The 15,925-nt window shown below is 42.9% G+C and overlaps 2 protein-coding genes across 2 annotated transcripts in view; one reads left to right on the forward strand and one right to left on the reverse strand.

Moving 5' to 3' along the window:
• The window catches only part of vps29 (VPS29 retromer complex component), a 230,067-nt gene that overhangs the window by 114,024 nt on the left and 100,118 nt on the right, over positions 1 to 15,925 (reverse strand). The gene's annotated exons all lie outside the window — the stretch shown is intronic.
• Positions 1 to 15,925, forward strand: part of exoc3l4 (exocyst complex component 3-like 4) — a gene marked incomplete at its 3' end in the record, with an annotated part of 50,152 nt that overhangs the window by 22,721 nt on the left and 11,506 nt on the right. The window contains exons 4-10 of the mRNA XM_079574225.1: positions 1,552 to 1,785; positions 3,442 to 3,658; positions 5,555 to 5,956; positions 7,264 to 7,381; positions 10,907 to 11,035; positions 11,131 to 11,231; positions 11,895 to 11,993. Of these exons, the coding sequence (XP_079430351.1) occupies positions 1,552 to 1,785; positions 3,442 to 3,658; positions 5,555 to 5,956; positions 7,264 to 7,381; positions 10,907 to 11,035; positions 11,131 to 11,231; positions 11,895 to 11,993 (1,300 nt within the window). The remainder of the gene's footprint in view (positions 1 to 1,551; positions 1,786 to 3,441; positions 3,659 to 5,554; positions 5,957 to 7,263; positions 7,382 to 10,906; positions 11,036 to 11,130; positions 11,232 to 11,894; positions 11,994 to 15,925) is intronic.

The following is a 15,925-nucleotide window of genomic DNA, read 5'->3' on the forward strand; positions in this document are numbered from 1 at the left end:
TGACTTTAATTTAATACATTTACTAGTGAGATTTGCCATTTTGACTGATTTGTGTTCTTGGGCCCCCTCCTGGAACCACCACCTTAACGTGGTGGAGGGGTTTGCGCTCCCGAATGATCCTGGGGCCCTGTTGTCGGGGGCTTTGTGCCCCTGGTAGGGTCTCCCATGGCAAAAAGGTCCTAGTTGACGGGTTAGACAAAAAGCGGTTCAGAAGCCCCTTATGAGAGACCAACAGGCCCGGTTAGAACCATGAGGCCGTCCTTCTGTGGACCCACCACCTGCAGGAGGAGCCATAGGGGCTGGTGCAGTGTGATTTGGGCATTTGGATGGATGGATGGATGGATGGATGGATGGATGGATGGTGTTCTTGGGCAACACTTCACCTACTCCAGTCACAGTAAGAGTATGGCTGGTTGTAATGTAGGGCTGCAACTAACGATTATTTTGTAATCGATTAATCTATCGACTATTTTTACGATTAATCGATTAGTCACTTGGCTATGAATGGTGTAGGACAATTTTATTTTTTCCCATTTTTTTATCACATAAAGCTACAGTGGCGCCGCTTGAGGATGTGTTGATGGAGTAAACGTAAAGTAAATGTTTGTTGGAGGCTCTTGGTGCTAATTCTGCTTCTGATTGGACGAGACACAAACAGATATTCATGAAATTTACAATGTACAAAGTGTACTACATACACTTACTATAAAAACAAAGTAGGTTTTCATCAAAAATACTATATTTTCATGTAATTTTTGCTCTATTTGAGTCTGTGTGAACCAGAAAACAATTAATCGATTACTAAAATAGTTGTCGACTATTTCAATAATCGATTAGTCGTCGATTAGTTGTTTCAGCCCTATTGTAATGGCTTGTAATGCGCTTTAAAAGCCTGTGCCACAAGTTTCTGACAGAACTAGAATAATTAATAATGAATACAGTGTTATTATTTATTTATTCCACACTCCGGAGTGATAATCTAATCTTGTAGCCACAGCTGCTCTGGGGTAGACTGACGGAATCAAGGCTGCCAATCTGCCCCACTGTCACACACACACCATTAACACAGGCGTTGGGTGAGGTGTCTTGCCCAAGAGCTTGACAGAATGACAGTGTGTAGATTCAATCTGCCAACCTTACAGTCATGACACGTCCCACTCTACCATCTGAACCACTGTAGGTTTGTAACAGAAAGGCAGATGAATAAAAACGTGCTTTGTTTTGTAGTTACATTTTGCTTAAGCTACACAATATTTTTTTTTGCTTTTCTGTGTTTTCTGTCACTGCCTTTCAAAACATCATCTAAGATCTTACAGAAAATTGAAATCTACAGACATGAGGCCAGTCCATGTTTTTATCTCGCTTCACAGCCTGTTCCAAACCGTGGCTTCAGCAGGAAACCCGGCTCTGCTCTGGAGGGGCCTCTCCGGAGGAAGGATCCCAACAATCCGGAAACACCCACAGCCTAACGTTACAGCACAGGGGAAACTGAACCAGCAACTGCATCTGCGTCTGATCATCACGTATTTACCCAGACTCTCGTTTCTCTAGATCCAAACTTTGGCACAAACTCGCTGCTGCAGAGAGGAGCTCAGATCAGACGCAGTTGGTTCGGGACGAAGAAGGAAAGGAAGGATCTGACGGTTCCCGACAGCGAGGGACTCCAGGAGGAGGAGAAGGGCGTTAAACCCTGTGAGGAAGAGGTGGAGGAAGGAGAGGAAGAGCTGGAAGAGGAGATGGAGGAGGTGTACACACTGCCGGAGCTGCCGCACACTCCGCTGTCAGGTAAATAACTCTGGAGGAACTTTACTAAGACAGAAGTCGAATTTGACGTCACAGTCCTGGCTCCTAAAGAGTTTCTGTCTGAGCTCATGTTTTGTCAACAGAGGAACTGATAAACATCATGTTCTCGCAGTCGCACACAGTTCAAGACATTATTTCAAACCCAGTGACAGAAAATATCTATGAAGAAAATGTTTTGCTATTTTTATATAGGACATTTAAGATCAGTAACAAATGTGCTGAAGTCTCTTTCCTTTTTGGCCAAGGCTGTTATTTTCCCCAAAATTTTCACAATGGAAATCTATTGTGACAAGTATTAGTGATAAGGTCCATTATTCCACAGTATTTATCCAAGCACACAAATATATACTTATAAGTTAAAGCCACACCACATTTTACCCAATAAATAGAATCAAATACAAGCATGACACAGAAATTTCACTGTTGTCACCAGTCTATATCACACTACAATGATGACGAAACCTTCTGTTGGTCTGTAAATGCAGTAAATTAGAATAACTGCCTTGTATAAAATTGCTCTCTCAAAATGGCTGTAGTGAATGTCTTGAAATAGGCCTCTGTCTCTTTAAGAACCTCTGATCCTTTCAGACACGCCCCCTCCACACGCTGTCTGTGGCATCAGTGGGGAGGGGGTTCTGCTGAGGAGCAGTGGTCGGTTACTCGGCTGGTGACGAAAGCTCGGAGGCGTCTCCAGGAGGTGGGGGCGTTCCTAGGAGGACTCAGGCAAACCTATCCCTAAAATGGCCGCCATCAGAGTTTTTACAGATTACTCAAAAATACGTGAATGTGCCAAGGCAACACTTCAGGCATGTTTTTAATGAGGGAATGACATAATAACATGATGTAAAGCTTGAAAAAGTCAATTTTGCATAATACCCCCCCTTTAAAAATTAACAAACAACTGCTCTCATTAGACTTGGCTGTAACTTTACTGGGGGCAGAACATCTTCAGCTCGTCTCCATGGAGATGTTGACAAAAGGCTGGATCGGGAGCATGTTTTCTTTTGCTGGCAACAGTAATCCCAATTAACATCATTATTTGATATTCATTTGACTTATTTTAACTTGCAAAGTAAATAAAATCTGCCAATACAAATTATTATTGAGATTTATTTTTTCATTTCAAGTGCAATGGGATGTTATTATGACAAAAATACATGTTTCACCTTACATACCTGCTCAAATGTACTTGTTTCAGAAACAGTTTTACTTATTTCTAGATTAGTTTTGCCATTTTAGTGATGTAGATGCTCATGGATCTACCCAGAAATGGTTTGACCAAATAGTTAGAGGGAAAACGGTCCATATTGGTCCCTTATTAACAAACATTTTGGAGCTGTGTATTTGTTTGCATCAGCCTGTCTTTTGCTGGATTTTTGTAATTTTTGCTGGATTTTTGTCTTTTTTTGCTGGATTTTCAACAGCTTTAATACTCTATTCCACCTGCTGATGTCATGAGGTGATGCCCCTCTGCGTTTTAAGTTCAGCCCATTTCCAGTCTTGTTTTGATAATTGAATGTACTGAATCACTTGGATTTTTTATGTTCAGTTAATGACAGTTCAGAAAGACAGCTTTACCCAAGTTTTTCACTCACATGCATTATTTCTAATGTAGCATGTTGTGTGTTTGTCCTTCAGTGATGCAGATAAATAAGCTGATAGAGAACGAGGTTTTCGAGGAGGCCTACGTGAACCTGCTAGCGCTGCGCCTGGAGTTTCAGAGCGAGGTGTCCGAGTGTGGAGCCGACGCCCCGATCACTCTGGCCAAAAAGGAGAAGGATCTGAACCTGCTGTACTCGGAGCTGAAGGGGAAAGTCTGCACCATCGTACGAGACTCCAACTCAGTGCCCGCCAGGTGAGAACTCATCTGGGACAGAGGGTTGTGTCTAAACTTTAGGCAAATGATTACGTTTCTTGCAATATAAATATGTCTTTACCTAATCTTGCACTTGTGGTAAGACTTGGCTGTGGCCTTTCTAGATTACACAATTTGCAATTTTATGCTAAAAATGTCTGAATCCAAATTATTTTATTGTCATTGCACAAATGCACAACAAAATGTAAAAAGCATCTCCACAGAGGTCTCAAGTTAACCTCTTACCACCGGCCAAAACCAAATGCATTCTCTCCTCTTTGCCATTGTCATCACTTTTTATTTCCCTTTTGTGTTTTTGTCACTTTTTTATTACTTTTTTGCTGGATTCTTGTCTTTTTTTCTGCTGGATTTTTGTCACTTTTTTGCTGGATTTTTGTCACTTTTTTCTCGATTTTTGTCTTTTTTCTGCTGGATTTTTGTCTTTTTTGTCTTTTTTTGTCTGGATTTTTGTCACTTTTTTGTTGCTCTTTTGTCACTTTTATGTCGCTTTTTTTGGTCATTTTTGTCGCTTTTTTGTCGTGTTTACATCCTCATTTTCTTCTTGTTTTTATTGCTGTTTTGTAGAAGCTTTTAGACTTGGAGAATTTGTAGAAAACATGTTCAGGTGGGAGTTAAGAGGTTAAAGCACTGCATCCCACAGAGGGCAGTGCTTTCATTGCACAAGGACAAAAAATATTCATCATTACCCTTGAATGCAACAATGTGGTGCTTTACAGTCCTATGCTGCCTCCGAGAGGGCAGTGATATGAACAGTGAACGAGCTGGATCCCTTTTTAAATGTTAGGAAAGAGGGAAGTTGAGTTCTTATGATGTTCTGAGCAGACTTCACCACTCTGTCCAGCACTGTAAAGTTGCTAAACCACAGCAGTATGGATGCTCTTTACGGAGCACAGTAGCAGGACAGCAGCCATGGCACGACAGTTGGCTCTCATCATGGTCCTTAAAAAATGCAGTTGCAGAGGCGTGATTTGACCAGGGACGTGATGTTCCTCATCCATGTCAGGTCAAGGGATACAGAGTGAAGGCATGAGCGTAGAACTCAGATTTTGTTTACTGTGATTTCCGTTAAAGTCGAGTTTCCACTGGGCCTTAAAAATCATCATCAATCATTGTGCCAAAATTAAATCTTTAACCTCTTACCATCCGCCAAAACCAAATGCATTCTCTCCTCTTTGCCATTGTCGTCACTTTTTATTTCCCTTATGTGTTTTTGACACTTTTTTATTGCACTTTTTCTGACTTTTATTGTTCCTTTATTGATGCATTTTTGTCTTTTCTTGCTGGATTTTTGTCACTTTTTTCTGGATTTTTGTCTTTTTTTGCTGGATTTTTGTCACTTTTTTCTGGATTTTTGTCTTTTTTTGCTGGATTTTTATAATTTTTTTCTGGATTTTTGTCTTTTTTTGCTGGATTGTCACTTTTTTATTTCACTTTTTCTGACTTTTTTTGTTACTTTATTGATGCATTTTTGTCTCTTTTTGCTGGATTTTTGTCATTTTCTTTGCAGGATATTTGTCTTTTCTTGCTGGATTTTTGTCATTTCTCATTTTTTGCCTCTGTTTGAAGAAGCTTTTAGATTTGGAGAATTTGGAGAAAACATGTTCAGGTGGGAGTTAAGAGGTTAAAAGTTATTAAAACGTTTTTTAGAATGTCGACTATTTTGGTTCATACATTCGAGCAAATTCAGCTGCAGCTTTGATGGGAATTTTACAAAAATTTTACAAAAATAAATTTCCCTTCATTCCAGTATTTGATTGAATGTTTGCAAATCTTACACACAAAAAAATATTTTCACTTCCTGTTTCCTTTAGAAAGCCTGAGATACATCTGATTTTAATAAATGTATTAAACAATTATCCATCTGCCTTGACACAGAAATAAGAAGCTGCTGGAGTTTGTGTCGCGCATCATTCAGGAGGAGGAGCGGCGAGCGGCCGACCCGGGCGCTCTCCCCGGGAGCTGGATGGACTTCTGGAGGTCCGCGGTCCGCGACGGAGTCCGGGCCAAAGTCGAACGGGTCCAGCTCGAATCCCGGGACCAGAACATCGCCTGGCTCGCCATGCACCTGGGGTTTCTGGGTAAAACCGTGGTGTCGGACCTGGAGGGGGTGAGGAGGGAGCTGAGGTGGTCCTACCCGCCCAGTTTCAGGGTGTTCAGTGAATACGTGAGGAGTTATAACGCGGTCCTGGGACGACACGTGAAGAGGCTGGAGACGCAGACCACAGAAGTGAAGGACATCCACGCGCTGCTCAACTGGGTCATCAACAGATACAAGAGGTACAGCCTATACCGGGTCATTACAGATACAAGAGGTACAGCCTATACTGGGTCATCAACAGATACAAGAGGTACAGCCTATACTGGGTCATTACAGATACAAGAGGTACAGCCTATACTGGGTCATCAACAGATACAAGAGGTACAGCCTATACCGGGTCATTACAGATACAAGAGGTACAGCCTATACTGGGTCATTACAGATACAAGAGGTACAGCCTATACTGGGTCATTACAGATACAAGAGGTACAGTCTATACTGGGTCATTACAGATACAAGAGGTACAGCCTATACTGGGTCATTACAGATACAAGAGGTACAGCCTATACTGGGTCATTACAGATACAAGAGGTACAGCCTATACTGGGTCATTACAGATACAAGAGGTACAGCCTATACCGGGTCATTACAGATACAAGAGGTACAGCCTATACTGGGTCATTACAGATACAAGAGGTACAGCCTATACCGGGTCATTACAGATACAAGAGGTACAGCCTATACTGGGTCATTACAGATACAAGAGGTACAGCCTATACTGGGTCATTACAGATACAAGAGGTACAGCCTATACTGGGTCTTCAGCAGATACTGTGGAATCTGAACTTTATCAATTCAACATTTGTAGATTTTCCTTTTATAGTTATGGTATCACTAATTTACGAGGTTAACTCATTCCTCTGTCTGAAATAAACAATATAGAGGAGTGGTTCTCAACTGGTGGGTCAGTACACACTAACATTTACTGAACTGCATGTACTTGAGTAACTTTTAGAGGAAATTGTACCTCTTATAGCAGTTTTATCATACGGTACTTTTTACTTCTACTTGAATAAAGTTACAATGAAGTATCTTTTTCTTATTTGAATAAAAATAATTGTTACTTTTTCCCACTGTGAGTAAATATTTAGTCATTTTGAACGATAAAGTGCTCCATGTTCTATAGAATAATTTTGTTTTGTTTTTTTGCCATTTTTTTGGGAATTTTCTTGATTTTATGTTGTGTTTCACAAAATACTCCCAGTACTCAAGTGTCATTTTCTCCAAGTGCTCTTACTTTTATTTCAGTACATTATTTGGGCCACTACTTTTTACTCCTACTTGAGTTCAATTTATTTCAAAGTAACGTTACTCTTACTTGGTCATGGAAACATTTTCAGTGGAACGTGTCTTTCAATATTTACAGTATCTGCTAAAAACAGAACAAATTTGAGGTTCAATGTGCTTCAAGTATTTTTTCTTTGTCATTTTTAAGTGATTAAAAAGCTGTCGATTAATTCTTATGTTTATGTTTGTGTCTCTGCAGCGAGTCCGTTATGGGGCACGTGTCTCTTCAGGCGGACATGAGAGAGGAAACCGCAGAGCTGGAGCTGGAGCCTGGGTTCATCCCTCAGCTCAAAGACAAATACTGCAACAAGGTCAAGGTAAGCAGCGCCTCCTACTGTTCTTCACAAGCAGACCTCGGTTCACTTTTCACAATTTTAAAGATCCCAGTTTATGAGAGTGATTCTTCCATCACATTTCTAAACATTTGTGCTGCTAATCATTTAGTTTCTCCATATTTCAAGCGTTAAAGTCTTGTGTCTCTGTGGTGAAGGAGGACGTGCGTTAAAAGTCTTGTGTCTCTGTGGTGAAGGAGGACGTGCGTTAAAAGTCTTGTGTCTCTGCGGTGAAGGAGGACGTGCGTTAAAAGTCTTGTGTCTCTGCGGTGAAGGAGGACGTGCGTTAAAAGTCTTGTGTCTCTGCGGTGAAGGAGGACGTGCGTTAAAAGTCTTGTGTCTCTGTGGTGAAGGAGGACGTGCGTTAAAAGTCTTGTGTCTCTGCGGTGAAGGAGGACGTGCGTTAAAAGTCTTGTGTCTCTGTGGTGAAGGAGGACGTGCGTTAAAAGTCTTGTGTCTCTGCGGTGAAGGAGGACGTGCGTTAAAAGTCTTGTGTCTCTGTGGTGAAGGAGGACGTGCGTTAAAAGTCTTGTGTCTCTGCGGTGAAGGAGGACGTGCGTTAAAAGTCTTGTGTCTCTGCGGTGAAGGAGGACGTACGTTAAAAGTCTTGTGTCTCTGTGGTGAAGGAGGACGTGCGTTAAAAGTCTTGTGTCTCTGTGGTGAAGGAGGACGTGCGTTAAAAGTCTTGTGTCTCTGTGGTGAAGGAGGACGTGCGTTAAAAGTCTTGTGTCTCTGCGGTGAAGGAGGACGTGCGTTAAAAGTCTTGTGTCTCTGTGGTGAAGGAGGACGTGCGTTAAAAGTCTTGTGTCTCTGTGGTGAAGGAGGACGTGCGTTAAAAGTCTTGTGTCTCTGTGGTGAAGGAGGACGTGCGTTAAAAGTCTTGTGTCTCTGTGGTGAAGGAGGACGTGCGTTAAAAGTCTTGTGTCTCTGTGGTGAAGGAGGACGTGCGTTAAAAGTCTTGTGTCTCTGTGGTGAAGGAGGACGTGCGTTAAAAGTCTTGTGTCTCTGTGGTGAAGGAGGACGTGCGTTAAAAGTCTTGTGTCTCTGTGGTGAAGGAGGACGTGCGTTAAAAGTCTTGTGTCTCTGTGGTGAAGGAGGACGTGCGTTAAAAGTCTTGTGTCTCTGTGGTGAAGGAGGATGTGTGTTAAAAGTCTTGTGTCTCTGCGGTGAAGGAGGACGTGCGTTAAAAGTCTTGTGTCTCTGTGGTGAAGGAGGACGTGCGTTAAAAGTCTTGTGTCTCTGTGGTGAAGGAGGACGTGCGTTAAAAGTCTTGTGTCTCTGCGGTGAAGGAGGACGTGCGTTAAAAGTCTTGTGTCTCTGTGGTGAAGGAGGACGTGCGTTAAAAGTCTTGTGTCTCTGTGGTGAAGGAGGACGTGCGTTAAAAGTCTTGTGTCTCTGTGGTGAAGGAGGACGTGCGTTAAAAGTCTTGTGTCTCTGCGGTGAAGGAGGACGTGCGTTAAAAGTCTTGTGTCTCTGCGGTGAAGGAGGACGTGCGTTAAAAGACTTGTGTCTCTGTGGTGAAGGAGGACGTGCGTTAAAAGTCTTGTGTCTCTGTGGTGAAGGAGGATGTGTGTTAAAAGTCTTGTGTCTCTGCGGTGAAGGAGGACGTGCGTTAAAAGTCTTGTGTCTCTGTGGTGAAGGAGGACGTGCGTTAAAAGTCTTGTGTCTCTGTGGTGAAGGAGGACGTGCGTTAAAAGTCTTGTGTCTCTGCGGTGAAGGAGGACGTGCGTTAAAACTCTTGTGTCTCTGTGGTGAAGGAGGACGTGCGTTAAAAGTCTTGTGTCTCTGTGGTGAAGGAGGACGTGCGTTAAAAGACTTGTGTCTCTGTGGTGAAGGAGGATGTGTGTTAAAAGTCTTGTGTCTCTGTGGTGAAGGAGGACGTGCGTTAAAAGTCTTGTGTCTCTGTGGTGAAGGAGGACGTGTGTTAAAAGTCTTGTGTCTCTGTGGTGAAGGAGGACGTGCGTTAAAAGTCTTGTGTCTCTGCGGTGAAGGAGGACGTGCGTTAAAGGTCTTGTGTCTCTGTGGTGAAGGAGGACGTGCGTTAAAAGTCTTGTGTCTCTGTGGTGAAGGAGGACGTGCGTTAAAAGTCTTGTGTCTCTGCGGTGAAGGAGGACGTGCGTTAAAAGTCTTGTGTCTCTGCGGTGAAGGAGGACGTGCGTTAAAAGTCTTGTGTCTCTGTGGTGAAGGAGGACGTGCGTTAAAAGTCTTGTGTCTCTGTGGTGAAGGAGGACGTGCGTTAAAAGTCTTGTGTCTCTGCGGTGAAGGAGGACGTGCGTTAAAAGTCTTGTGTCTCTGCGGTGAAGGAGGACGTGCGTTAAAGTCTTGTGTCTCTGTGGTGAAGGAGGACGTGCGTTAAAAGTCTTGTGTCTCTGCGGTGAAGGAGGACGTGCGTTAAAGTCTTGTGTCTCTGTGGTGAAGGAGGACGTGCGTTAAAAGTCTTGTGTCTCTGTGGTGAAGGAGGACGTGCGTTAAAAGTCTTGTGTCTCTGTGGTGAAGGAGGACGTGCGTTAAAAGTCTTGTGTCTCTGTGGTGAAGGAGGACGTGCGTTAAAAGTCTTGTGTCTCTGTGGTGAAGGAGGACGTGCGTTAAAAGTCTTGTGTCTCTGTGGTGAAGGAGGACGTGCGTTAAAAGTCTTGTGTCTCTGCGGTGAAGGAGGACGTGCGTTAAAAGTCTTGTGTCTCTGCGGTGAAGGAGGACGTGCGTTAAAAGTCTTGTGTCTCTGTGGTGAAGGAGGACGTGCGTTAAAAGTCTTGTGTCTCTGTGGTGAAGGAGGACGTGCGTTAAAAGTCTTGTGTCTCTGCGGTGAAGGAGGACGTGCGTTAAAAGTCTTGTGTCTCTGTGGTGAAGGAGGACGTGCGTTAAAAGTCTTGTGTCTCTGTGGTGAAGGAGGACGTGCGTTAAAAGTCTTGTGTCTCTGCGGTGAAGGAGGACGTGCGTTAAAAGTCTTGTGTCTCTGCGGTGAAGGAGGACGTGCGTTAAAAGTCTTGTGTTTCTGTGGTGAAGGAGGACGTGCGTTAAAAGTCTTGTGTCTCTGTGGTGAAGGAGGACGTGCGTTAAAAGTCTTGTGTCTCTGCGGTGAAGGAGGATGTGTGTTAAAAGTCTTGTGTCTCTGCGGTGAAGGAGGACGTGCGTTAAAAGTCTTGTGTCTCTGTGGTGAAGGAGGACGTGCGTTAAAAGTCTTGTGTCTCTGTGGTGAAGGAGGACGTGATTTAAAAGTCTTGTGTCTCTGTGGTGAAGGAGGACGTGTGTTAAAAGTCTTGTGTCTCTGCGGTGAAGGAGGACGTGCGTTAAAAGTCTTGTGTCTCTGTGGTGAAGGAGGACGTGCGTTAAAAGTCTTGTGTCTCTGTGGTGAAGGAGGACGTGCGTTAAAAGTCTTGTGTCTCTGTGGTGAAGGAGGACGTGCGTTAAAAGTCTTGTGTCTCTGTGGTGAAGGAGGACATGCGTTAAAAGTCTTGTGTCTCTGTGGTGAAGGAGGACGTGCGTTAAAAGTCTTGTGTCTCTGTGGTGAAGGAGGACGTGCGTGCGGCTCTGGACAACATCACGAAGCTGGAGCACAGTGATTTCTGGAGGGACAGGAAGGAGCCAGAGGCGACAGATGAAGGCGTCCTCATCTCAGACATGCACATGGACATCTGGACTGTAAATATACTGATCATTATGGACAGAAGCAGTTCCTTGTTCGAGCCACATGGGGGCAGCAGAGATGTAATGTTTGTATGTGTTGTGTTTTGCAGCTGGTGAAGGGAGTTGTGACCCAATCCAGAGCGTTGGAGCCGGAGCTGGGGCACAGGGTCTCCTGCTCTTGTCTGCAGGAGCTCGGGCAGTTTCCCAAAAGGTACAAATCAAACACAACCGTTAAAATAAAGCAGTGCGTGTTTTCTTTTAACCTCTTAACTCCCGCCTGAACCGAGAGGATCTTTTTCCTCACGTCACCAGATTATTTTTTTTTCCATCATTTTTTTCTTGAGTATTCAACTCATTTTTGTAACTTTTTTGTCATTTTTTGTCACATTTTTGTCACATTTTTTGTCATTTTTTGTCACATTTTTGTCACATTTTTGTCACATTTTTGTCATTTTTTTTGGTCATTTTTTGTCACATTTTTGTTGATTTCTTGTTAATTTCTTGTGACATTTTTGTGACATTTTTGCCACTTTTTCATCAATTTTTCGTCACTTTTTTGTCACATTTCCATATTTAGTTTTTCGTCTCAGTTTTGTTGCCATTTTCACAGCTTTTTTCCAGAAGCTTTTGGATTGGGGTAAAACCAAACTGGAGAAAATGTGCTCGGTTCAGGTGGGAGTTAAGGGGTTAAAGGTAGCAAACTTCAGATTCTCAAATTGACTCTTCCATCTTACTTCTATTGCTGCCTTTTTTTTGCTTGTAGGTAGGTGTTTTTAATCTATTTTTCTTACACTCTTTTACTGTAGCTTAGATTTTCCTTCCATTTCCCTAATTATTTATTCTAATCTTGTTTTGTGTCGTCTCCCGTCTCCAGATTTGACTCCGAGTTCCGACAAAAGTGCGACCTCCTCAGACCACAGCGCCTCTGGACTCAGTACCACATCACATACATCAACTCCTTCAGCACTTTACTGTAAGTCACGTGACTTCCCACACTTCCCACAATGCCCCGGGGCTTGTGTTGCACACGCTCTGGAACTGCCTCTGTCTGCGGTCAGGATTACAAGTCACAACAGGGCAGTGCAGGGCAGATACAAAGCAGAAATAACTTCAGCAGGTGTGCCCTATTCGTACAAAAGGATTGATTTGAGTATTTCCACTCTCTGGTGTTGTTGGGAGCTGGTTTTCTCATTATATTTGCTCATCTGTTCTCATGTTGCATTATTATGAAAGACTTAGGAGTTTCTGATAAGTGCATTTGTCTAGATCAGGGGTAGGCAAGGGCCGAACCTGACAATTTTAACCAAAAGTAAAACTTACAAATGCCAGTGCTGTGCTTAATATATGACCTAATTTGATGTTCTGTTTGGAAATGATTGACAGTATTTCTCACATTTCTCACATTTTTTACAGTATTTAACCCCTTAAGAGACCTTTCCCAGATCTAGAAAGCTTCAGAAAAAGCATCAAAGGATCAACAAAAAAGTGATGAAAAAGCAACAGAATGCAACAAACATGCATTAAAAAAAAGTGACAAACACAACCAAAAAGTGAAGGCAACGTGAGGAAAAATCGTAGATCAGTTTTGACGGTCTTAGCTTTCAAATGAGGTGTTACTCTTATAGGCTGTAAGCTCTAATCGAGAGGCATTTTAGATTTGGGTAAAGCCAAACTGGAGACAATGTGCTCGGTTAAGGCAGGGGTTAAGGGGTGAAACTCTACTGGTTCAAGTACCTCTGATTTGTGTAAAGTTATTTCTCAAAATCCTCTTGAGGGCCAATGGTTCTATGCTAGAGGGCCGGATTTGGCCCCCGGGCCTGACGTTGCCTACCCCTGGTCTAGGTCTATGTACGAAACATAGTTTCCACATAGGCTTAATCTAAGCAAATGTAAAGGGGAAAAAAAGAAAACACTTATTGCACTTGCAGTTGGTTGGCTCATACAAGCGCCACGCTTCCATTAAAGCACAAGGCACATTTAAAATCAATAAAAAGATGAATAAACAAGAGGATGGCTGTTCAAATGACCTCTTGTAGGTGTTTTTTTGGGCCATGGGGACTTTTGTGGAAAGAGCAAAGATAAGCCTTTATTGATGTAACAGTGAAGAAATTCACTGTTACATCAGCTCTTAAAGGAACAGGCCACAGTTTTTCCACACTGAGATATGTTCTTACCTGAGCTTAGACGAGTTGATCCGTACCTGTCTGGTCTTTGGAACTATAGGAAAACATTGTGAGAGGCCAAATGCTAACAACATCTTTGGTCGTTTTGCGTGACTGAGGACAGGTACGCATTAACTCGTCTAAGCTCAGGTAAGAACATATCTCAGTATGGAAAAACGGTGGCCTGTTCCTTTAAGAAACACTCTGGAGGATGCAATGAGACAGGATAATGTACAAACAAGTGATAGGAAATAGGGATATCTTAATTATGGCCTTCGTAATTAATGAATCACATGTAAGCATCATTTATTTAGGGGTTGTATTTATGTATATTTTAGATGCTTCTTTGTATTTTCCTAAAAAAGTCCCCAAACAGAATATAAAAATCTAAAAATGTTGGCAGTGCAAAGTTTACTGTCATTGTGCAGTAAACATCAGAGTGGTTATTGCACGTGGTTTTGCATAGAAGTTATTCCTTTGAAGTGGATGTGTGGGCCCCTCACTGATCTGGATCGCCTTCCTTATCACTGAGCGACTATAAAGCCCAGACAAAGGGGTTCGAGACAGAGGAGGTCTCAGTGATGGAAAAATACCACTGTGCATGTAATTACAACGCTATTTTTTCCTCCGACAAATTGCAGGACGGGTGTTTCTCTAAGCAAAACAGAAAGTGCCTTTTCAACCGGATCTGGCCACCCAATAACTGTACAAAAGATGGTTCAAGCTCCACAATGAACTTATTATGGCCACACCACCACCACGACTGTGACTGAGGAGGAATAATGGGCCACTGTAAATGCTTTGGCTTTGAACACGTCCTCTGCAGAGCCTGTATGTTTGCATCCATCAGTTTGTGGGAGACGGTCGAGCAGTTAAACCCGTGTTTCCCGTGACTCATCCCCAAAGTATTTCACATTCACGTCTGCCCTGACATTCACTCATGTATTGCCTCACCGCGCTCTGGGCTCGTGCCACTGTTTACAGTCGTTTAAACTGTGGTGGTTGAGCCGTGGCACGCAGCTGTGGGGGTGCAGCGGGGCACGTGGTTTCCCGGAAAAGGGGCACAGACAGAGAAGCGCTCAGAGCAAATCGAAAGTACCCGACTGTTTAAATTCTGCAGCTGCCATCACTAAATATAGACCTCAGTGCAGGCTCCACTACAGCAGAGTGTGATCTGACACAAGACAGAAAGTGAAGGGTGGATGGATGGCGTGATGACATCGCAGGAAGTGTTTTCTTTTTACAATAAAAAATCCCAGTGGAGAAGTAAACCACAGATAGAGTTATGTATAAACCGGGCGTAAACCTCGGCTAAACCACTTCGTACAGAATGTATTTATGTATCTGTGTACATGTTGTAACACACTGTCCCGATATGTCTTGTTTGTGCCTTCAAAAGCCAGTAAACAGATACTGTACATTGTTAGTGAAAATATTTCCCCCGGGACAAAGACACTGCTGCTGATGAAGAAATGGGGCAGAGGAGGATTGTTGAGACAGGAGGGAGGAACAGCGAGGATAAAGAGGCTTCCTTAAAGGCGTCATTCTGGATTTATTTATTTATTTTCATTTTTTGAGTAGTGGAACGTCCTCCTTTCATATATTGTAAGCCCAGATATTTGTGGGAAAAACCTAGTCTCGCCAACCAGACTCCGCATCTTTACAGAAGAGGGTCTGGCAACACTCTTTCAAAGGAAGTGACGCAGCGATATGGAGCCCAACGACCAATCAGAGCAGCTCCCTGAACGGGCGTCACGTTGTTGCGCCTTTGTTTTGTAGTTTTTCAACACAAGCAACCACTTCACGTAATGCTCCAGTTTGCTTGTATTCTTAAGTTTTTCTGACATAAACGACATTTACTGAGCTCCGTGTGGCAGGATCGCCATTGTTAATGTCCGAATGACGACAACTTTCTTGTCGCTGTTTCTGTCACATCCGCTATGTTCTCATTGGCTGCTATGCACTTCGGTTGTCCCACATTAGTCCCGCCTCCAGCAGTAGCTTTTCTACGACAGGGTCGCCAGACTAGTCTCCTGTTTATTAATTAATAAACATCGGAGATTAGTCTGGATGCCAGGCTAGGAAAAACCCTGTGCATCAAACTATGAAGCATTTGTTGAAAATATAAAATGAGCGCTGCTTTGGGTCCCGTAGGCGTAACAAGTTGTAGTGAACTCACGGGTGCCGATAGTGCCTGAGAACAGAAGAAAGACTGGCTGTGAGTGTCAAAAGCAGTCAAAAAGGTGTGGAGGCACTCTGTAGTTGCAAAAATTAAAAATCCTTTATTGTGGCATGGACAAAAAGATTAAAAACGTCTTCATCAGGGCGATTTTTGTGAATGAATTACTTGCAGGTGCTAAAATACCCGAGGGAGGGCTCACGTGAGGGGTGTCATGTGACCCAATGTGACAAAAACAATGATATATATACATATACATATACATATACATATACATATACATATACATATACATATACATATACATATACATACAATATATATATAATACAATGAGATGGAGCATGCCAAAGAACTTTACATATGTGGACAAGACATGTTCAAAACATTCACATGTGGGAAACCAAAACATGAGGAAGTTAAAATAATTCTGGAGCTTAGTATGGGCGCACATGTACACACACTGCATAAACACTGGTGAGAGGAAACAGTGAAAACGTCAGTATTTACACAGGAAACCATAATAGATCAGAGCTCGAAGGAGACAGATAGAGAACGGAACCA

Source organism: Gobius niger (assembly GCF_951799975.1).
Source record: "Gobius niger genome assembly, chromosome: 16".
In the NCBI taxonomy this organism is placed as follows: Eukaryota; Metazoa; Chordata; class Actinopteri; order Gobiiformes; family Gobiidae; genus Gobius; species Gobius niger.